The sequence below is a fragment of the Phoxinus phoxinus genome (assembly GCF_949152265.1).
Source record: "Phoxinus phoxinus genome assembly, chromosome: 7".
NCBI lineage: Eukaryota > Metazoa > Chordata > Actinopteri > Cypriniformes > Leuciscidae > Phoxinus > Phoxinus phoxinus.
The window spans coordinates 40,565,921-40,590,032 of NC_136882.1; the positions used below are offsets into that span (position 1 = coordinate 40,565,921).

At 39.1% G+C, this 24,112-nt stretch overlaps 1 protein-coding gene across 3 annotated transcripts in view; it reads right to left on the reverse strand.

The window, feature by feature from the left end:
- Positions 1 to 283: 283 nt before the first annotated feature.
- Positions 284 to 24,112, reverse strand: part of LOC307001918 (FERM and PDZ domain-containing protein 4-like) — a 96,361-nt gene continuing 72,532 nt past the window's right edge. For 2 of the 3 annotated variants that reach the window (XM_079618992.1, XM_079618993.1), the window contains exons 6-17: positions 23,254 to 23,358; positions 22,856 to 22,963; positions 22,074 to 22,205; positions 18,513 to 18,632; positions 16,157 to 16,293; positions 14,830 to 14,956; positions 14,137 to 14,226; positions 12,600 to 12,782; positions 11,380 to 11,503; positions 9,097 to 10,074; positions 7,755 to 8,795; positions 284 to 2,707 (exon numbers count right to left, since the gene is read on the reverse strand). In XM_079618992.1, the coding sequence (XP_079475118.1) occupies positions 2,703 to 2,707; positions 7,755 to 8,795; positions 9,097 to 10,074; positions 11,380 to 11,503; positions 12,600 to 12,782; positions 14,137 to 14,226; positions 14,830 to 14,956; positions 16,157 to 16,293; positions 18,513 to 18,632; positions 22,074 to 22,205; positions 22,856 to 22,963; positions 23,254 to 23,358 (3,150 nt within the window). In that variant the 3' untranslated portion in view covers positions 284 to 2,702. Of the gene's footprint in view, positions 2,708 to 7,754; positions 8,796 to 9,096; positions 10,075 to 11,379; positions 11,504 to 12,599; positions 12,804 to 14,136; positions 14,227 to 14,829; positions 14,957 to 16,156; positions 16,294 to 18,512; positions 18,633 to 22,073; positions 22,206 to 22,855; positions 22,964 to 23,253; positions 23,359 to 24,112 lie in introns of all 3 variants that reach the window. The other variant, XM_079618991.1, reaches the window with a different exon arrangement.

Below are 24,112 nucleotides of genomic sequence, written 5' to 3' on the forward strand. Positions count from 1 at the left end.
ATTGTTGTTATTGTATAAATTATATTTCATTTCAACAATATTGTCACTGAAACATCACCATAAAGAGGAACAACATTACTTTCATCCGTTTTCTCAGGGGACGAGTTTGTACTAGAGATTAAGCAAAACAACGTCAGGGGTTTGAGCAAGTTCTGCTCCCGTTTCTTCATAAATGAAACCAAACCACAAAAAGTCAAGCACTCCGATTATGAAATGATCAAAAATATTCTGTGTCCAACACAAGTTGCTTCTTCTGCACACGAAAAGAAAGACAGCACGAGATCAGTGTCCAAGCTGAAATCTTTAATGAAGATGATTCAAATAAAGTACATTACGTTTATTATTTAAAGTCAACATGAATTCAAAATGGGCCGATTCATCCATGCACATTATTCCGAATAAATAATACGATTAATTTCTGTTGCACTAGAAAATACATCAGATGACGGACTAATGCCGCTTCATGTTGACTTTAAATTATTCCAGTAAATGTTTGCATTAGCCAAATTAAACAGTGCAAGTTGCGAACATAATTACAGCATTTATAGTGGCAAAAATGTCTTATTTTTGAAAGTTATGACGACTGAAATAAACACATGGAACAAAAAAGGATGCATCTATCAGGTGGTGTGGTGTATATTATATATATATATCGTCTTTTAAAAATTCTATGTATTGTAGAATACTTCCTTTTCATTTTACATATTACACAAAATATACACAAGCACTGTTATCACAGTGGATCGCAATGGCCAGATAATCTTGATGACAAATATCATATGGCTTTACTATGGCTAAATGAAAAGCAGTGATTCTTGACATTTGGCCGTTGCTAAAACAGCAAATGTAGCTTTGCTTCGGTCAGCAAAATAACTTCCTCGACGCAACAGAATATAAAGTGACTTCCTGAATCGCTTCAGCTCCGACTAGCACTTAGAAATGTCCGTTCGCAGCTTAAAAACAAAATGAAGATCAGAGAATAAACTCTGCACATGCAGACTGGAGAGCTTGCACACAAACGTGGATAAAATAGACGTATTAAGTGAGCAGTGCAAGACTCCAGAAGAACAATGCTTCCAATGCTCGATATAAATGGAAAGGTTGTCTTGTGGAAAAGTAGTTTCTGTGCTGACTTCAGGAACGTCCAACCGGCTGTCATTCACTCACACTTCAGAAGATTAAAGTCAACAAGAAATCTACATTTACCCTATTTACCTTCTAAGTGCACATCTGCTGCAGGGATGACGTGTTTTTGTAGGATAAACCCAGAAACCAGTTTAGCCTCTCCGGTTCCATCGGCCTAAAGTCAGTGGTTAAAAGGCTGAAATTAAAGATTTGTGTCTATGAGATAAAATAGGCTACATCAGCAACACAGTCTTGTGATTTTTTAAAGCTTTTACTTGCGTCTACTCACCAGTCGCTTTCACAGTTTATAATCGCGCTCTTGCAAACTATTCTAACTCGAACTTTCAGGGAAAAGTCTGAAATAGAGACTGTTTAATGTAGCTCAGCGTGGACATTTTTTGACGTTTTAAACACAAAATGTGGAATATTGATATTCATAATGATTTTAAACATGAAAAGAGACTTTAAATGTGAAATTAAATCCGCCAGTAGGGGGCAGCAAGTCACTGTTAATGAGTGAGTCATTGAATCATTCATTCAACCGATTCGTTCAATCAGTGACGAAACACCGCCGTGTGTCGCTCAGAGACGCAGAACCCTCCTGTGTCTTTGTTTGGAACTATTTTCGTTGGCGAAATAGAGCAAAAACAGGGAATATATTTAGTCTAAAATATAAGTCACTTAATATTAACTTCATGTTTATTGAACTGCTGTAGTAAATCAATATCACATGTGTAATCATGCTGATATTTGGAGAGAAAAAAAATGACACTGTGATATTGATTGACTATATTAAATGACATCACTAACACACTTGTGATTTTTGAAAGCTTTCGCTTGCCTTGAAACTCATCTACTCACTAGAGTTTATAATCGCGCTCGTGAAAACTATTCTAACTCGAACTGTCAGGGAACAGTGTGAAATAGCCGTGAGGTTAATAAAGTCATGCGACGGCGGTGGAGTTCGTTTATAGTCTACGTTTAGCTCTTGCGCCGATTGTATTCAGGCTCCAAAAGTTGAGTTAGTTTATGAAGATTATCGTGATGAACAAAACGTGTAAGAATCGCACGCTTGCAGAAATCCAAAAGCCAATGGGAAATGTTGTTTCTTTGGTCCGGGGAACCAGGGCGATGCAAACTTACAAAAATAAGGCATCACTGCAGCGCTATCAATAAATCCCTGTTCTTTTCCAGCTCATTCCCTCCAACACCAGACTTCATCCGAGCCTTCGCAATCCGATAAAACACCGGCGGATGCAACACAATATCACGTTCTGGAAGTAAAGTGAGTTTCATGTTGACTTTAGGAACGGCAGGGTCCGTCCAGGGTTGACTGGATGATTATGACCTGTTGCAGTTTCCACAGAAAGTGTCAATGCTCCCTGAGCCAATAGTTGTCTTGTTCAGATCCCGGAGGCGACCAGAGCGGGTCACTCGAGGCCGAGTGCAAGAACAGGGCAGCGTTCACGACCTCGACCGCCTCTGGTTCGGCACGTAGGACGCTGTGCTGTGGATGAATATGGACGTATCGTGAGAGAAGAAGACGGTTCTTGGGTTTTATCTCCATCTGCAGTGCGCTAGACTGGGGAGGGAAAGAGAGAGAGGGATGAATTAGCATTATGTCTCATAATTTCATGCTTCTGAATCTCCTGCTTATCCTGATCCAGCAAGATACGGTAATGACGTCAGCGATGAGCCTGCGAGCGACACTGGAGAAACGCTCGACGCAATCAGGAAATCATAATTAAGTCCTAAGATTTCAAATATGCAAAACGGCAGGTGAAGGTTAAGCGTGTCATTTCTGCATTCGAATATAGAACATACAGTATAGAATTAAACTCGGACTGTTTTAGCATAATTACAGCTGACCCCAAAGCCTGAATATTTTCACCTTTAAATACATATTTAAAGGATTAGTTTACTTTAAAAAAAACTTTTGCTGATAGTTTCCTCACCCCGATGTCATCAAGATGTCCATGTCTTTCTTTCTTCAGTGGAAAAGAAATGAAGGTTTTTGATGAACACATTTCTCCATATAATGGACGTCAATGGGCCCCAAACGGGTCAAGGTCCAGATGACAGTGTCAGCGCCGCTTCAACGGGCTTTAAACGCCACCAGACGATGAATACGGGTCTTATCTAGCGAAACCATCGTCATTTCAAACATAAATAATAAAGTTTAAGTTTTATAAGCACAAGCGCTCGCCTTGCTCTGTTCTGTGATGCGCGTTCGTGACGTCACGTGATACGCAGTTACGCTGTAAAGGTCACGCTTCTGTGAAAAGTAAAACATTTCTGTCCTGACGAAAATGTTCTTTTAGGCTTTTTAATATTCCAACACCAGGACACACACACGAGATGGGCATTTTAACCGATAAACTGACACAAAGACATTTGAATATGTGTGTATGGTCCTCCTTCCGCACATGTGTAAACACTGACTCGTCAAGCGTGACCTTTACAGCGTAACTGCGTATTACGTGACGTCACGAACGCGCATCACAGAACAGAGCAAGGCGAGCGCTTGTGCTTATAAAACTTAAACTTGTTTATTTATGTTTGAAATGACGATGGTTTCGCTAGATAAGAGCCGTATTCATCGTCTGGTGGCGTTTAAAGCCCGTTGAAGCGGCGCTGACACTGTCATCTGGACCTTGACCCGTTTGGGGCCCATTGACGTCCATTATATGGAGAAATGTGTTCATCAAAAACCTTCATTTCTTTTCCACTGAAGAAAGAAAGACATGGACATCTTGATGACATCGGGGTGAGGAAACTATCAGCAAAAGTTTTTTTTAAAGTGAACTAATCCTTTAAATATCAATTTAATATATCTGTCATAAGAATTCATCTCCTATGACACTCCAAAATAAAAAAAAGTGTTTTGGTTGCAAGTCACGTAACTGGTCAAATTGGTTTTGTGTAGTCAAGGACTTTCGAATAGGCTGTGGCATCAGTGAGTCTGTGGAAGTAATGGAACAGCAGCAGCAGGGGAGCATGTCCATGTCATTGAGCTTCCCTTGGAGTAGCAGTTAAATCAATGATTATGAAATAGAAAAATATGACACAGCAGTAAATGCACCGAGAGCAGGACGTCCTCCAGCGGTGCGTCACCGTGCGGAGGGAGACACCAGAGAAGCTGGAATATTGCAATATTTCGGTTACAGTTTGCCAGAAGTAGCGTTGTGTGATATTGATATAAAAATATATCTCGATATTTTCTGGGTAAGTTTAAATTGATTTTTATCTTTAATGGGCAATTTTAAACCCATTTTTTAAAACCTAATTAAATGTATGCATCCTTTTAGTGTCAAATTCTTACATTTAATCAAATATAGTTAGAATAATAAGACCTCAATAGGGCTGTTACCAATCAAATTAAATCAGTTTAAAGCAAATTCATCTTTGCAGAGCAGAGGCAACACAGAAGCTGAATCTGACGTGGCATTTAGATGCATTTACAAAGACTGTTTAATTGAGTTTTTTTTTTGTTTTAAACATAATTCATTAAATATTGATATTCATAATGATTTTAAACATGAAAAGAGACTTTAAATGTGAAATTAAATCCGCCAGTAGGGGGCAGCAAGTCACTGTTAATGAGTGAGTCATTGAATCATTCATTTAACCAATTTGTTCAAACAAATGGCTGATTCATTCAGAAATGCATTTGACTCTTAATGAGTGAGTCATTGAATCATTCATTCAACCGATTCGTTCAATCAGTGACGAAACACCGCCGTGTGTCGCTCAGAGACGCATAACCGTCCTGTGTGTTTGTTTGGAACTATTTTGTTGGCGAAATAGAGCAAAAACAGGGAATATTGTGTCGAAAAACAAGTCACTTAATATGAACTTTTTGTTTATTGAACTGCTGTAGTAAATCAATATCACATTTGTAATCATGCTGATATTTGGAGTAAAAAAACACACTCTACGTATGATATTGATTGACTATATTAAATTATATAAATATAAAAGACATACAGAGGTATTTTTGCCCCCGTATCTGGAAAATATAGATAATGTCAGATCACACATATTATAGTAGATATATATATATACTACTATAATATGTATTATAATACTATAATATAATATACTATAATATCACGATATTATATTAGACGATAATCTCACACTCCTAGTCAGAAGACTAAACTATCAGAATAAAAACTAGTTTAGCATAAGCCAAAACCAGCAGATGATCAGAAATACACCATCTCTACTGTGAATAATGCTGTGTGGATGTTCTCTGAAATGCTTATGAAAGTAGAGGATCAAATGAATGCAGCAAAACAGGGAAATCATGCAGCAATAGCTAATGTCAGCAAGGTGAACGATGCCAGACGATGACCCCAAGCATAAAGCATGTACACAGCAATGACTTGAAAACAACAACTTGAGTGTTCAAGAATCCAGACCTTATTGTTGCATGATCTTAATGCATCCTGACTGAACTACAGCAGCACACAGACTTCAGGCCGTAACAGCTGCCGAAGGGGTGGGGGGTGAATACTTATGCAAACGAAAGTATACCAGTTTTTTACATTGAAATCAGGTTTAATTTTGACATGAATGAAAAAATTTCAGTTGATCAAATCCCTGTGATTCCATGTTATAGAAAAAAGAAATGGCCAAAGCTAGTGAATACTCTTTATAGGGAATGCACGAGTAGCTTACAGCTTGAGAAGCTACAGTTTGATGGACGTTTCCCCAACAACACTATGTGGGAAAATTAATCTAATCAGGTTAGCTTCAGTTTAAATCAAGATGAGGGCTACAAAACCCCTAAACCTGTGCTCACCAGCTCACACTAAACGAGGTGGAGAGAGAGGGGCCAGTTACAACGGATTGATCCCTCTTTCACATTTCCTTGCTTTTGAACAGACTCATACACACAATTATGTCAAAATACCGTCTCGGCAAGTGTTCTCTCGGTTTAACAGTTGAGAAAGAAGCCGAATGTGTGTCAGTATATTTGGTCCGTGCATTCGGTCTTAAAGTGACAGCAGCCTAATATTCCTACAGCTATCTGTGTCATTAATGTTAATAAAACTACAAAGTACAACTTTAACAAAGATTAATCCTTATTTAATTTCAACAGTGAACACAATAGTGTTGTTTTACATTTAGGCCTAATTGTTACATTTATGTACCTGAATATTACTGTTACTATTCATCTTGTAATTTACGTATTTGTTCTTATTTTATTACTGACTGTTCACTACATAATTAAAGACAACTTGTCTTTTATTAAATTTGAACTTTATTAGCTAGGCTAGTAGTTTTTGCTCTGGTATCGTATATATATATTTTTTGCTGATTCGAAAAATGATCCGAACCGTGAGTATTGTGATCCGTTGCAATATTATTAAATATAAGTTAAGAACTCATGATTGAGTCACTGACCAACGATGCAATTCTGCATGGTTGCAGTTTCTACATAGTTGAACAGAAATATAATTTTGTCATTAGATTAGTTAAATGTCACATTTAACTTGTTAACCACAAACAAGCACGGCGCTGGCAACCCTAATGCTGCGTTCACACCAAACGCGAATAGAGCGTCAAATTCGCGTCTAGTTTGACGCTTGAACATTTTGAATGCATCCAAAGCAAAATGGACGTGCATAAAAAACAAGCGTTTGAAGCTAAATTGAAATCTGCTTCTTGTGGGAGGGGCCAGTGCTAGGCGGTTCTATTTGCAAGAAAGGCCACGAAATTTAAAAATACTACTGTTATTGTGTCACGAAATGTAGTTTTAAGAGTTGTTCAGTCGAGAATGTAGTTGTTTATAGCTCAAATCTGTAATTTATTTATAAAGACAGCGCCTTTTTAAAAAATGTGATCTGACGTTTCGGAGTCGTGAGATCCAGGCGATCACCGGGCGCTCAGTGCTCATGTAACCCGCTGGAGCAGCCTCACCTCGGCTAGTCCTCCTGACGTTTGCCGCTGGTAAACCAGAAATGTTTAAATTCACTCTATAGCTTTGGTTCTATGATATGAAACATGTAAGTTAAAATACATTAATGACTCGTTATAACGAAGGTCAAACGACTTCTTTAATTATGTGAGTTTTTCTTCATCTCATTCAGAAATGTAGCCTATGACTGCAAGTGTTCAGTGTCACATTCATAGTTAACATCTGAACAATGCCTTTCCTTCTTTCACACGGGCATTTAGTCATATTACAAAATAATTTATTGAGCCCAAACATATAAAATAAGTTATTGAGGCCAAACATTTAAAATGATTTAAAATGATTTAAAAGCCGGCCTGCGTCACTTCACCACGTGACAGCAGCAAGCAGGCTCCTGATTGGTTAACGTGGCGCGAATTGACACCAGATGCTCAATTCGCCTCATTCGCACGTCATTCGCGCGAACTGGACGCGTCTACCGCACCGCGCTAAACGCCTCATTCGCGCTGCAGGACGTCCAGACGCGAGTAAACGCGTCTTTACATTGACTTAACATTGAAATCACTCGCGCCAGACGCTTTATTCGCGTTTGGTGTGAACGCAGTATAAGAATCATGGGTTGGATTCCCAGGAAAAGCCCTGATCAAATGTACGAAACGTAACTCGCTTCTGCCAAATGCATAAATCTGAATGTAAATGCAAGTACCTGTAGTTTCTCTGATCTTGGGCAACCTTTGGCATCCCTCCCGGCCCGACTCGGAGCCAGCTTGTCCGTGGTGTTTCCGCAAAAACGTTCCATCTACGCTCTGCCCTTTCAGAGAGGACTCAGCGGGCAGATGTGCGCTATCGCCCGTGCACAGAGGAGAGTCCATGGGCGTGCTGCTGCCCGTACTGCAGCCGGCATCGATGGACGAACACTGGGAACTCTGCAGGGAGTGATTCCCCTCGCTCTGTAAAGACGACATCCTTTTGGACAAGTGGTACTCGTACAACCGCGTCACTTCTTGCTCGGATGAAGCCGGCTTGCTCTGTTGGGGTTCGTTCCGGGATCGCTCGAGCAGATATTGTTCTTTGGCGGGGGAACTTGCGGTCAAGTCTGTTGAGTCCTCCAAAGTGGCTTTTTGCGTTACCCTGTCTGCGTGCAATGTACCGCTATCGCCAGCCACTTCGGAGTAAATGTGCTCTTCGGATTTATTATTCAGAAGCATATGCAATCTTTGATTGCTTTCGTGAAATGCATAAGACATCCTATCCCTATCAAAGGGACTCGAACGCTGGGAATCTCGTCCATTGAAGTTGTTGTACATCCCGACAAGATCTTCTGATTCTGTGATGTTCATCTGACGGGCTTCTGCATCAGCGCTCGAGTTCTCCCCACCATCTTGCTCCTCGATCTTCGGCATTCCCATCATCACATCCCTGTGCATTTTGTTGAAGTAGTCCGTCAACGACTTGGTTTCCATCGTCTCCGGCTCCATCTCGAAGTGATCCGAGTGGAGAGTGGCGACCGCGGAGGACTGGGGATCATCTAGAGACGATCGGATGCTACACGGCGCCAATCGAAACTCGGTCTCCTCTTCGGCTAGAGTTTGGTAGCCTTCCGCAGTGGCTACAAACATTTTCAGAGAGTTTTCGGAGAGTTTCTGAGCCGCGGCCAGCTCTGAGCTCTCCGTCATTTCGGAGGAATTTGTCTCATTCCCAGAATCAGAAGAGGACTCGGGGCTAAAGGACCGAGATATTTCTACACCTGTGTGTCACAAAGAGACAAACATTTTAGTCATCACACCACACGTACTGTATACTTTAAAATAGTTTATTTGTACAAAACGTTGAAGGCTATGAAATGCAGCATAAATAATGAAATACATGAACAAAAATGAACCACAAATTATAATGAGATCACATTTACATTGCAAAACAAAACAAAACAAATGCACACACAATACATGGGGCTTGCATTGAAGACAATGGAGAAACAAAACCAAAATAAAAGAATGGCTGGAAGGTCCTACAACGTCAATGAATAAACGTTACTATAGTGTAAGAACCTGAACTATTGTCCGATTGTGGGTGAGACTGTTCCTCAGAGGCGGCCAAGGCCTCGAGAGCTTGAAGTGTGGAGACAACAGCGTCGTTGAACACTTCCTCGCTCCCGCCAGCCACTGTTGGCACCGAGTCGATCAGCGACACGGGGATGTCATGTTTTAGCAAAGCCATGCTTTTACGGTCCTGGTGGTCGTCCTCATCCGAGCTGTCCCTGAAGCCGGGCGGCGGAGCGGCTATCGCCAAGTTCAACGACTGCAACAGGTCGTCGCTGTCCTCCTCGTCGCCCCCTTCAGGCGGCGGAGGAAGTGAAGTCAGGTCGATTATGTCGTCGCTTGACTCCGAGAGCGACAGGAGAGAGTGAGCTTTGTCCTTCATCTCCCCCATCATCATCATCATCATCATGTCCTCCTCGCAACTAATGTCGTCGTCGTCTTCGGCGTCATCCGTAGTCTCGGCGTAGCAGATGTCGTGCAGCAAAGGCTCCTCGATGCCTTCCGTCGTGCCGAAGATCTTGGCGTCTCCGTAGACCATGTGGGAACCGTACTGGAAGCCGTCGACCTCCATCGACGCCTCCAGAGGCTTGTAGTCTTTCTGCTGCGCGTACATGTACCGGTGTTCCTCCAGCACTTCCGGGATGTCCTCCATCAGTCTTTGGTAGCCCAAGTTCTGCGGGTTCACGCACTCCAGCGGTGGCTCGCCAAATATGAAGGACACCTTGGCGCTTCTGGGCGATTCTTGAGGTTTGCCCTTTGGGACACTGAAGTAGGGCTGTGGATGCACGTGGCCTCCTCGGCTCGCCCTCTCCGCTTTCTCCTCCATGTGCATCCGGTGCGACTGGTGGATTTCAGAGACGCTGGGGGCGATATCACACTCTCTTCGCCCACACACGGGGTATTCGGGCTCGGCGTCATCGCATCCAGCATAGGGAACGTAATTCCAGTCGATTGCCTGGTAGTTGTGCTTGATCCTTGCGTCATGTCCTTAGGCAGACAAACAAAAAAGAAGATGCCAGTGTCAACGTTTTAGTGAAGTATCGGATTAAAGCACCTTAAATCAGTGGTCCGTAACCTTTTTGACTGAAAAATTACCCTTATTGTCCAATATATTATGCCCTATTATCACTGCAAAAAATTATGGGTCCCACTTTATATTAAGTGGCTTTTAGTACTATGTACTTACATTGAAAAATATAAGTACAATGTAAACACATGTATGTACACAATAAGTCCATTGTATCAAATTAGTCATTTCAATGTAAGTACATAGTACTTAAAGCCAAATGATGTTCTTCCTCAGCACTTTTGTCTTGTTTTCCATTACATATCTAAACATTTGGTAAACTATATTTCGATGATCCACTTTAAACATTCTACTAACTACAAGTAACTTTGCAACTACAAGTTTCAAAAAAGTTTGAGCTTAAAACGAGAACGATCTGCAAATGGAGAAAAATAATCTTGTTTTACTTTTAAATTAAGTTTAAACGAGACTCCTCGTTTTAAGCACAAACTCACTTAATTTTGATAATATTTTTATAAAATCATTTATAAAAGCCATTTTGCTTTTCCAGCATTTTTGCAGTGATATTTGATGTTTAGTAATTATTATAAACTGTAATTATGACAAAGCTGCTTGTTTTGAAAGTATCTTATTAAAAGAATCGGGAGGTTTTGATAACGTATTAATAATGATTGATTTTGTAAATCAGTTGCAGTTTTACAATAATTATGAGGTGGAAAAAATATCTTGATTTTAAATTGAGTTAGATATTTTTTGATATCATGTATACATACTTCTTTACATTTTGCTGCTTCTTATTCACAATTTGTTCCTATAAAATATTTTCATGATTTGCTATCACAACTTTTTATCTTTTATCAACATACTATTTTGAGTTTCTGTTTATTAAACCATTCTTCTTCATTGTATTTAACTCAAATTTTTAATTACAACGAACTCAAAATGTTAAGGCAACAAGGTAACTTGCTTTTTTAAGTTGAACCACAATTACTGTATTCACACATTTCTTGATAGTTTATTGTATTCTATTCTTCATTATGTATGTGTATGTCCATGATTCTTTGTTGGTTCTGTTAGTTTGAACTAAAAAACAAACATCTGACTACATTACATCGCATGTCTGTAATATGTATGACACAAATAAATAACCTTGAAGTCACACTTGTACATTAGCTGGTGAAGTTGAGAACCACTGCCTATAATGATGATAAGCATAATTTCAAGCGGACATATGAATGGTTCCACATGTGGTTTTGTGCTCTTACCTGCAGCGTTACGGTTTGCCATGTTGAAGATGGACCTCCGTGAATCGACCAGCAGTCTGTAGTAGCCGGCCGTCAAACACGCCAGGTTCATCGCATCACTCGACTCCATTATGAGTGTGATGGGCTTCAGAAACAAAGGATATTTTGCATAATCAGTACATAAAGCAGTAAGCGATGGGAGGCTGTGCAGTTGAAGAGATTTTACTACAGGTCCTAAAACCATCATAAATAATAGTAAAAAAAAAAAAAAAAGTATTAATAATTTATTAATATTAATTATCAAAATAATCCGCCAAGTAATATAGATTTTAGTTCATGCTTGCAAAGCAATGTAGCAAACAACATATTGCATTTTTATTTTAGATAACATGATTAAGCAATACATTTTCACTGTATTTGTTAACCTTTGTTAATGTTAGTTGATAAAAATGTTCGTGCTCATCATAGTCCATTAACTAATGTCAACTGATTTTAAAAGTGATTAGTCAATTTTGAGATTAACATTAGAAAAGATTAATAAATGCTCGTCCATTGTTAGTTCATGTTAGTTAATGTATTTAACAAATGAAACATTATTATAACGTGTTCACTGCATAAAATAATGTTCTGTCTTGTTTTCCAGCACAAATATCGAAACATTCTTAAATCAAGATACATTTATTGGAGAAGAAGAAGAATGTTTTTTGAAGAAATGTATAAAAATAAAGTGAGTTTGTGCTTAAAACAAGAACAAATATCTGCCAATGAAGTCAGATCTTAATGATAAATCGTTTTTTTTATGACCCCACTGGCAAAATGTATAATTTTGATATTTTTTTCAGAAAACAACACTTAATATCTTCATTAATTTGCTTCTTCTCCAGTAAATGTATTTTGATTTAATAATGTTTAGATATTTGTGCTGGAAAAAGAGACAGAAACACTGCGGAAGAAGATCATGTTTTTGAAGTGTTACCATATTTTTTATAATATATATATATTGACTACTTATTTGTTTTATAAAATGAAGCATGAAATTTCGAAAAATATGGATTATTAATTCCTGTTTTCATTATTAGAATTAGACAAAAGCAATGATGGAAAAAAAGGGATATTATTTGTAAAATGTGTAACTATTGTAATTCACGTGGAGGTCTATAGCAAAAATAAATATTTGTTATACTTACAAAATCTCTGAATGTCATTGCAAAATATGCAGCTGTTGGTCTGATCCGACGCACCTTAACATCCAAGACGTGGAGCTCGACGCGCACGTTCCTCTCGTCCTCGGTGAACATCTCGATGCGGTTGACGTGGCTGAAGTCGGCCAGCAGAGCCACCAGATTGGTCTTGGTGTTGATCACGTGACTGATGCCGTACCGCGGGCCCACGAGCAGCGTCACCTCCGTGTGTTTCTCTCCTTGCTGTCGGGTCACACACAGGGCCTGTTTACAGCAATGATCACATCGCTGTCGGATTCATCAAAACCTCCACATCTACAGCTGTCACATCAGATACATGCGGCAGAGACACACCAACACCAGCGGCAGATCGAACGGGACATTTGTAAAACTGAGATTTATACATCATCTGAAAGCTGAATAAAACAAATCTGGAATCTGAGGAGCAAAAAAATGTAAACATTGAGAAAATCTCCTTTAAAGTTGTGCATTTATGTTCACGATTGTGCTGCATTCACTCACACAAATACATGTTTTATATATTTACGGTAGGACATTTACTAAATATCTTCATGAACATGATCTTAATATCCTCATGATTTTTGGCATAAAAGAAAACTGGATAATTATGACCCATACAGTGTATAGTTGCTATTGCCACAGATATACCCGTGCGGCTCCAGACTGGTGTGTGGTCCAGGGTCTCATGTGTGTAAATGCGAAAGATCTGTAATGTATGCAGAGCTACGCAATACATATTTAGGTAACACTCGTGCCATGGATTTACATGTGTATTGCCTTTGCTCTTCACATGTTGGTCAAAAATGACAGAAATTTGACTATATTTTAACTTTATTTAAAAAAAAAATTATTTATATTTTTATTTTTATTTAATATTTTGTGTTTTTAAGGAATTTTATGGTACTAAATTATATTTACGCTGTATTTATAATCCATTTCCACAATCCAACAAATTATTTACAACTTAATCATAAATCTTGAAATCTTTGGATCACAGACTGAAGTTGGGTCTCGTTTTAAAAAAAAAACACTTGGCAGATTACTGCTGCTGTGAAAATAAATACAGAATTGTTATGAAAAATGCACAAAACAAACTATTTTTAATTTTTATATGAAATATATATGTATTACTCTAAAACTGTAAGAAAATCAAATCCAAATATATTAACAAGATGTTTTCCAAATCTGAGTTGATATCTCATAAAATGACTTTCAGTGATATTTAGTTTGGACTGCAGTATCAAACATTTTGCTCATTGTTTTCAGATTTAACCTTTTCCAATCATGTCCATGATGTGTTTATGTTCACACAGCAAGTGCCAAAACCTTTACCAAGTTTCAATATTCCGGTGAAGTAAACAATTCTATTTTTTATTTTATTTATTTTAAGATTTTTAAGAAAAATTATTTAAAATTTAAGAAAAAAATTTAATTTAAGAAAGTTAAGATGAATCGCTTTGGATAAAAACGTCTGCGAAATGAATATATGAAAAAAAAATGAAAGTATAAATGAAAGTATAGTTTATGATGTTATAATTCTTGTCCTGAATCAGTGACTGCGAGTGTTTGCACTTACGACCAGCGTGGATTTAAACACTCGTCCGCCGTACAGTCGCAGATCGCTCAGGTACTTCAGGTAGTGGACCTTCGCCTGCAGCGCCGTCAGCTTTAACACACACACACACACACACACACACACACACACACACACACACACACACACACACACACACACACACACACACACACACACACACACACACACACACACACACACACACACACACACACACACACACACACACACTGATTGTTATTTCACTGATAACCATGATACATATATATATATATATATATATTATAATGTACTGTTGCACTGTTTTGAGATCGGTTATTGGTATCGGGAAAAATTTTAATATCGGTGACGTGTTTACCGATACAAACATTTTGCCCGATACCGATAACCGATAATTGTTTATATTTGAAAGCCGATAACCGATATATTGGCCGATAAATCTAAATCCGAATTTTTAAATAATTTTTGAGAGCCTGATTACAAAAACAAAAGCCTCACCATTAAAAGCCACATCCCAAACACACAATTATAATGTTCTCATATATATACACACATCCATATCTTGAAATAATTCAGCATATTTGCATACAGGTTTAGTTTTCTCTGTGACGCTGGCATTGAGAGTTGTGTAATTTCTCCGGTATCATGACTCTGCTGTATTCTACACACACATGGAGCTGAAAGCTGCTTCACCTTTTTCCCAGGAGGCACCAGGTTCTGGTTGGTTTTGAGGATGTGTGTGAGAGCTTTCTTGATGTTCTTCTCCTTCATGCTGGACAGAACCGCTGGAGGCAGAAACTGAGCCAAACCCCATTCCTTCCTGAGGACACACACTCCGTTCAGACAGCGTTCATCTCCACGTCTCATCACTCACAGCACCTGAACATCTCCTCATGCACTCGCCCTCACGCCGATCACACAGTCTCAGAAACACAAGAGCTCTGAGCTTCAGCTACACACACCATAACAACACGAGTGCTTATCATGACTGCAAGTTCAATGAAACCATGATCATAACATGAGGAAAATATGTTAAATATGAGGGAAGAACAAACACTAAACTTGGTTAAGGTGTTTATCTGACAAAACTATTAGGCAAACTACAGATAAAAGGTTTTATTTTACTAAATGCACAGGAAAAAAAAAAAATCTGACAAACATAATCAGTTATTAATATTCGGTTGATTCTCTTGTTTTTGCATGTTCATAATTTCTTTGCCTGAACAAAAATGATTTTGCACAATTTGTCATGTTTCATAGCGTTATTATCACTAATAAAACAAGCGACTCCAAGCACAACTACACAATATGACTACACAATCTATAATAATATTTTAATAAATAGGGAAAATTTCACTTTTACTATGCTGGATGTCACTTTTGAACACTACTGTACATTGTGATATTTTTCTTTATTTTTTAAACATTTTTGACATTGACATGTACTTTTATTATTATTATTATTATCATCCCTATTTTGCCATTATGGAATTTAGAATATTCAATATTATTAAGTATCAAAGATTCTGTATTAAATTCCTTCTGAAATTCTATTGTTTGTGTTCCACTGGTAAAATGATCTTTATTCCAAGAAGACGAGTAAAAAACATTTGGTAATACTTTTACAATAAAGTCTCAATAGTTAACAATGAACGATTCAGTATTTATTAATCTTTGCTAATGTTAGTTAATAAAAACACAACTCTTCATCCGTAGTTCAAGTCGAATACTATTACAACATTTGATGAGTAGATGCAGATGAATGAGTAATAAAAGATTTAGAAGCATTAACTAATGTTGGAACCGAACTGTAGTGTTACAATGTTTAATTTGTGTGTGTTTGGTTGATAACTGTGTGTGTTTGGTTGATAACTGTGTGTGTTTGGTTGATAACTGTGTGTGTTTGGTTGATAACTGTGTGTGTTAGGTTGATAACTGTGTGTGTTTGGTTGATAACTGTGTGTGTGTGTGTGTGTGTGTGTTTGGTTGATAACTGTGTGTGTTGGACTGTTGAACTCACTCGATGTATTTGAGAGACACTTTCTGAGTTTGTTTGGTGCTGAGCGTGAGGATGTACATCTGAAGAGCCGCCAGACGAAGAGCCGTGTCGTACTTGAGCTCGGAGCCGAAGCGTTCCTGAACCACGTCCTTACAGCTCTACACACACACACACACACACACACACACACACACACACACACACACACACACACACACACACACACACACACACACACACTTCAGCAGGAGAAACACTCTTCTCTTCTTAGCAACGAAGTGAATCAATCAAAACTAACTTTATCTGGACAGTAACTTTATTCTAGATCTGCTGTAAAGCCTAAACACTGTTACTGTAATCTCCTGTTACTGTAATCTCCTGTTACTGTAATCTCCTGTTACTGTAATCTCCTGTTACTGTAATCTCCTGTTACTCTAATCTCTGTTACTCTAATCTCTGTTACTGTAATCTCCTGTCACTGTAATCTCCTGTTACTGTAATCTCGGTTACTGTAATCTCCTGTTACTGTAATCTCTGTTACTGTAATCTCCTGTCACTGTAATCTCCTGTTACTGTAATCTTGGTTACTGTAATCTCCTGTTACTGTAATCTCGGTTACTGTAATCTCCTGTCACTGTAATCTCCTGTTACTGTAATCTTGGTTACTGTAATCTCCTGTTACTGTAATCTCGGTTACTGTAATCTCCTGTCACTGTAATCTCTGTTACTGTAATCTCCTGTCACTGTAATCTCCTGTTACTGTAATCTCTGTTACTGTAATCTCCTGTCACTGTAATCTCTGTTACTGTAATCTCGGTTACTGTAATCTCCTGTCACTGTAATCTCCTGTTACTGTAATCTCCTGTTACTCTAATCTCTGTTACTGTAATCTCCTGTCACTGTAATCTCTGTTACTGTAATCTCCTGTCACTGTAATCTCCTGTTACTGTAATCTCGGTTACTGTAATCTCCTGTTACTGTAATCTCTGTTACTGTAATCTCCTGTCACTGTAATCTCTGTTACTGTAATCTCCTGTCACTGTAATCTCTGTTACTGTAATCTCTGTTACTGTAATCTCCTGTTACTGTAATCTCTGTTACTGTATCTCCTGTTACTGTAATCTCCTGTTACTGTAATCTCCCGTTACTGTAATCTCCTGTTACTGTAATCTCCTGTTACTGTAATCTCCTGTTACTGTAATCTCCTGTCACTGTAATCTCTGTTACTGTAATCTCCTGTTACTGTAATCTCCTGTTACTGTAATCTCCTGTCACTGTAATCTCCTGTCACTGTAATCTCTGTTACTGTAATCTCCTGTTACTGTAATCTCTGTTACTGTATCTCCTGTTACTGTAATCTCCTGTTACTGTAATCTCCCGTTACTGTAATCTCCTGTTACTGTAATCTCCTGTTACTGTAATCTCCTGTTACTGTAATCTCCTGTCACTGTAATCTCTGTTACTGTAATCTCCTGTTACTGTAATCTCTGTTACTGTAATCTCCTGTTATCTCTGTAATCTCTGTTACTGTAATCTCCTGTTACTGTAATCTCCTGTTACTCTAATCTCTGTTACTGTAATCTCGGTTACTGTAATCTCCTGTTACTGTAATCTCGGTTACTGTAATCTCCTGTCACTGTAATCTCCTGTAACTGTAATCTCCTGTTACTCTAATCTCTGTTACTGTAATCTCTGTTACTGTATCTCCTGTTACTGTAATCTCTGTTACTGTAATCTCCTGTTATCTCTGTTACTGTACTCTCCTGTTACTGTAATCTCTGTTACTGTAATCTCCTGTTACTGTAATCTCCCGTTACTGTAATCTCTGTTACTGTAATCTCTGTTACTGTAATCTCTGTTACTGTAATCTCCTGTTACTGTAATCTCTGTTACTGTATCTCCTGTTACTGTAATCTCTGTTACTGTAATCTCTGTTACTGTAATCTCTGTTACTGTAATCTCCTGTTACTGTAATCTCCTGTTACTGTAATCTCCTGTTACTGTAATCTCTGTTACTGTATCTCCTGTTACTGTAATCTCTGTTACTGTATCTCCTGTTACTGTAATCTCTGTTACTGTAATCTCCTGTTATCTCTGTAAAGCTGCTGTGGAACTCTATACTGTTAAAGCGCTGTATAGATGAAGAAGACTTCTCTTCAATTAATGGCTGGACGGCATTATGGCAGAAACCAAACGATAGAGATCCTGCTTTAACATTTATACGCTACACACAAATGATGTTCTTTCTCAGTGATTCTGTCTCGTTTTCCAGCACAAATATATAAACATTCTTAAATCAAGATACATTTACTGGAGAAGAACAGTGCCTGCAGATATGAAGTGTTGTTTTGTGAGTTTATGAGCTGATGAACTGAACCTGAACGTAGAGGTAATCGAAGGCAACGGCGTCTCTCCTGAGAAGATCCACCGGGTCTTTCGGCAGAAAACTGATGCGGAAAAAACATTTCATCTTGTGTGATCCTGGCCTCTGAGTGACCTGAGAAACAACACACACTCATCGTTACTGACCTGAGAAACAACACACACTCATCGTCACTGACCTGAGAAACAACACACACTCATCGTCACAGACCTGAGAAACAACACACACTCATCGTTACTGACCTGAGAAACAACACACACTCATCGTCACTGACCTGAGAAACAACACACACTCATCGTTACTGACCTGAGAAACAACACACACTCATCGTCACTGACCTGAGAAACAACACACACTCATCGTTACTGACCTGAGAAACAACACACACTCATCGTTACTGACCTGAGAAACAACACACACTCATCGTTACTGACCTGAGAAACAACACACACTCATCGTTACTGACCTGAGAAACAACACACACTCATCGTTACTCGCTGTTTACATCTATCTATCTATCCATCCATCCATCCATCCATCCATCCATCCATCCATCCATCCATCCATCCATCCATCCATCCATCCATCCATATATATTAATATACTAAACAAAATGATAAACGCAACACTTTTGTTTAGCTGAACTCAAATATCTAAGACTTTTTCTATGTACACAAAAGGCCTATTTCTCTCAGATATTGTTCACAAATCTGTCTAAATCTGTTAGTGAGCACTTCTCCTTTGCCGAGATAATCATCCACCTCACAGGTGTGCATATCGAGATGCTGATTAGACAGCAGGATTATTGCACAGGTGTGCCTTAGGCTGTCCACAATAAAAGGCCTCTGTAAAATGTGCAGTTTTATCACACAGCACAATGCCACAGATGTCGCGAGTTTTGAGGGAGCGTGCGATTGGCATGCTGACTGTAGGAGTGTCTACCAGAGCTGTTGCCCTGGAATTGAATGTTCATTTCTCTGCCATAAGCCGTTTCCAAAGGCGTTTCAGAGGATTTGGCCTCACAACCGCAGACCTCGTGTATCCACACCAGCCCAGGACCTCCACATCCAGCGTCTTACATTTACATGTATTCGTTTAGCAGACGCTTTGATCCAAAGCGACTTACAAATGAGAACAATTGAAGCAATTAAACTAGCAGTAGGACAACAGTATGTAAGTGCTATGACTCTTCACAGTTCAATCTAACGCAATACTTTTTTAAAAGATAGAATAGAGGAGAAAGTGTTAGTATTACTGGATCAAGTGCTGCTGAAAAAGATATGTCTTCAGCAATTTCTTAAAGATGGCTACGGACTCAGCAGCTCTGGCTGAGTTAGATCATCTCCAGCAGGAACAGTCATGGTAAAGGTCCGAGAGAGAGATTTCGTGCCTCTTTGAGATGGCACCACCAGACGCCGCTCGCTTTCAGAGCGCAAGTTTCTGGATGGCACATAAGTCTGAAGTAATGAGTTCAGGTTCAGGGGAGCAGTGCCAGTGGTGTTCTGTAGGCAACCGTCAGTGACTTGAATTTGATGCGAGCGGCAACCGGCAACCAGTGCAATTTAGTGAGGAGAGGAGTGACGTGTGCTCTCTTCGGCTCGTTGAAGACCACTCTAGCTGCAGCTTCTGGATCAGTTGCAGAGGTTTGACAGAGCAAGCTGGGAGACCAGCCAGGAGAGCATTACAATAGTCCAGTCTGGATAGAACAAGCGCCTGAACAAGGAGTTGTGTAGCTCTGATAGGAAGGGCCTGATCCTTCTGAAGTTGTACAAGGCAAATCTGCATGACCGGGCAGTGCTAGCAATGTGGTCTGTTAAGTTCAATTGGTCATCAATTACAACTCCAAGGTTCCTGGCTGATCTTGATGGAGTTATGGATGACGAGCCTAGCTGAATGGTGAAGTTGTGATGAAGTGCTGGGTTGGCCGGGATTACAAGTAGCTCTGTCTTTGCAAGGTTTAGTTGAAGGTGGTGGTCCTTCATCCAGCCGGAGATGTCTGTCAGGCTGAGATGCGAGCGGCTCCCGTCGGATCATCAGGCTGGAATGAGAGGTAGAGTTGTGTGTCATCAGCGTAGCAGTGATAGGAAAAGCCATGTTTCTGAATCACAGATCCTAGTGATGTCATGTAGATGGAGAAGAGAAGTGGTCCCAGCACTGAGCCCTGAGGCACACCGGTAGCTAGATGTTGTCTCTTAGACACCTCACCCCTCCACGACACCCTAAAGGACCTACCCTTCACCTCCAAGATCGTCTGAGACCCGCCTCCCGGACAGCGGCTGCAACAATCAGTTTGCATAGCCAAAGAATCTCTGCACACACTGTCAGAAACCGTCTCAGGGAAGCTCATCTGATGCTCGTCGTCCTCATCGGGTCTCGACCTGACTGCAGTTCGTCGTCGCAACCGACATGAGTGGCACATGCTCACATTCGATGGCGTCTGGCACTCTGGAGAGGTGTTCTCTTCACGGATGAATCCGGTCTTCACTGTACAGGGCAGATGACAGACAGCGTGTGTGGCGTCGTGTGGGTGAGCGGTGTGCTGATGTCAACGCTGTGGATCGAGTGGCCCATGGTGGCGGGGGGGTTATGGTATGGGCAGGTGTATGTTGTGGACAACGAACACAGGTGTGTTTTATTGACGGTATTTTGAATGCACAGAGATCCCGTGACGAGATCCTGAGGCCCATTGTTGTGTCGTTCGTCCACGACCATCACCTCATGTTGCTCATGATGATGCACGGCGCCATGTTGCAAGGGTCTGTACACAACTCCTGGAAGCTGAAAACTTCCCAGTTCTTGCATGGCCAGCATACTCACTGCACACGTCACCCATTGAGCATGTGTGGGATGCTCTGGATCGGCGTATACGACAGCGTGTCCTGCCAATATCCAGCAGCTTCACACAGCCATCGAAGAGGAGTGGACCAACACTCCACAGGCCACAATCAACACCTGATCAACTCTATGCGGAGGAGATGTGTTGCACTACGTGAGGAAAATGGAGGTCACACCAGATACTGACTGGTTTTCGGACCCCCCCAATACAGTAAAACTGCACATTTTACAGAGGCCTTTTATTGTGGACAGCCTAAGGCACACCTGTGCAATAATCCTGCTGTCTAATGAGCATCTTGATATACACACCTGTGAGGTGGATGATCATCTCGGCAAAGGAGAAGTGCTCACTAACACAGATTTACATAGATTTGTGAACAATATCTGAGAGAAATAGGCCTTTTGTGTACATAGAAAAAGTCTTAGATCTCATGAAAGAGTTAGAGTCCAGCTCATGAAAAATGAGGGCAAAAACAAAAGTGTTGCGTTTATAATTTTGTTCAGTGTAATATACATGGTTAACCGTGATTAATCAATTTGACAGCACTAACACATATCTATAGGGTTATGGGGTTTTGTGTCACTCCTCATATCTAACTCTCTTCTCCCCCAGTGTGATTCTCTCGCTGTGAGACTGAAATTACACTGGCCTTATAGTGATGTTACACTGTGATGTTACTCTGACTTGATAGTGATATTACACTGTGATGTGACTCTGACCTGCATCAGCATCTCCTGCTCGTGAAGAAGCATCAGCTTGGTTGCAGATCCCTCCATCTTGTGCTCCAGCATCAGAGAGAAGTGCTCGATGCTTTTAATCGACAGCTTCTCTTGCAGGGTCAGAATAACATCCTTTCAAACAGAACAACATCTATTATTCCTCTTCAGCTGCTCGTGTGTGTGTGAGATCCATGAGATCGACATTCACACACACTCCCGGCCAAACGTGTGGGGGCGTACGATATTTAATGTTTCTGAAAGAGTCTCTTCTGCTGATTAAAGCGGCATTTATTTTGATAAAAAAATACAGTAAAAATTTTGAAATATTATTATAACGTAAATCATCAGTTCTCTATGTGAATATATAGTAAAGTGTAATTTATTCCTGTGATCAAAGCTGAGTTTATCATTATTACTCCAGTCTTCAGTGTCACATGATCCTCCAGAAATCAGTGTAATATGATGATCTGATGCTCAAGACACATTTATGATTATTATCAGTGTTTTCATATTTTTCACATGTTGTTTTTCAGTACTCAGAAAGATCAGAATTTTTTTTTAAATAGAATATTTTGTAACATAAATGCCTTTACTGTCACTTTTGATCAATCTAATGTGAATAAACGTATTAAAATAAAAACTTTAGAACAGTAGTGTTTAACTTGAGAGTAAATATTGCTTGCCGCATCATAAATATGTATATTAAATCATTATGCGGGCGCCTCTACGATGTGGCAGCGGTGATTAGTGAATGAAACACTCGCACACTGTTGTTTTAATACCTTAATGGAGGTGTTGCAATCAAACTTGAAGGATTTAGTTTGTCCGTTTTCCAGATACACCTTCAGCACATTTGGCATGAAGAGCAGAGAATTATCCTTCACCGATTCCTGCGGACGAAAACATAATCATAAAATCACACCGCCGTACAAAAACATGATGCATCATTTTAATAACTAACCTCTGGTTGTGCCACTAATGAAGAAACACTGTTAATATGAACACAGTGATTTATGTAACGTGTGCCGTGCAATAATCGCTCTCACCAATCCTCTTACTTTAATCACCTGACTCACAATCCAATCAGTCCAACGTTAATATAATCAGAACCCAACAGTTTTTCTCCCTGAATATCAGAAACGTCACATTATCCGAGCCAAACGTGTCATTTTTCACTTACCGGTACTTGTCCGTTAATAATGACTTCTTCAGCAAAGCGCACTTTGACCGGATTGGATTTCAGCTTGGCCTTTTTAGCCGCACTGATGAAGGCAGATTTGGGCGACTGACGGGGAATAACAGAGAACACAATTACTGACATATCTACGCAAATAGAAAAAAACTTTTAAGTTACTTGAAATAAAATAAACATTAACTGAAATAAAATTCTAAAGAAATTTTTTTTTTTGATGGAATCTGCAGCATTTTATTGTTAATTAAAACTAAAACCATAAAAATCCATTTTTTTTGTTATTTGAATGAAACATTAACTAAAACAAAATAAGATAATATGCAACAGGATTATTATCGTTAACTAAAATTACAGCTAAACATGTTAAAAAACCTTTTAAGTTACTTGAAATAAAATAAACATTAATTGAAATAAAATATATAAAAAGAGTATTTGAAAGAACTAAACTGGTTTAGATTGAATCTGCAGCATTTTATTGTTAACTAAAATTAAAACCAATATTTTAAAGAAAATAAACATTAACTAAAACAAAATAAGATATAAAAACATCTGCAGCAGGATTATTATCGTTAACTCAAATTCAAGCTAAAAACAAATATTTTTGTTACATGAAATAAAATAAACATAATTGAAATAAAACAAAATATGAATTGAAATAAAACGTAAACATTTTTTACTATATATTTTTTTAAGGTTTTTGATAGAAATTGAGCAAAAATAGATGTAATCTGCAGCAAGATTATAAGAAATAAAAGTTGAAGATTTTTTTTCAGCTATAACGTTATAACTAATAAATAAAAACAAAACAGACATAAAAAAAACCTAATTCGAAAAAGGTAAAAACACA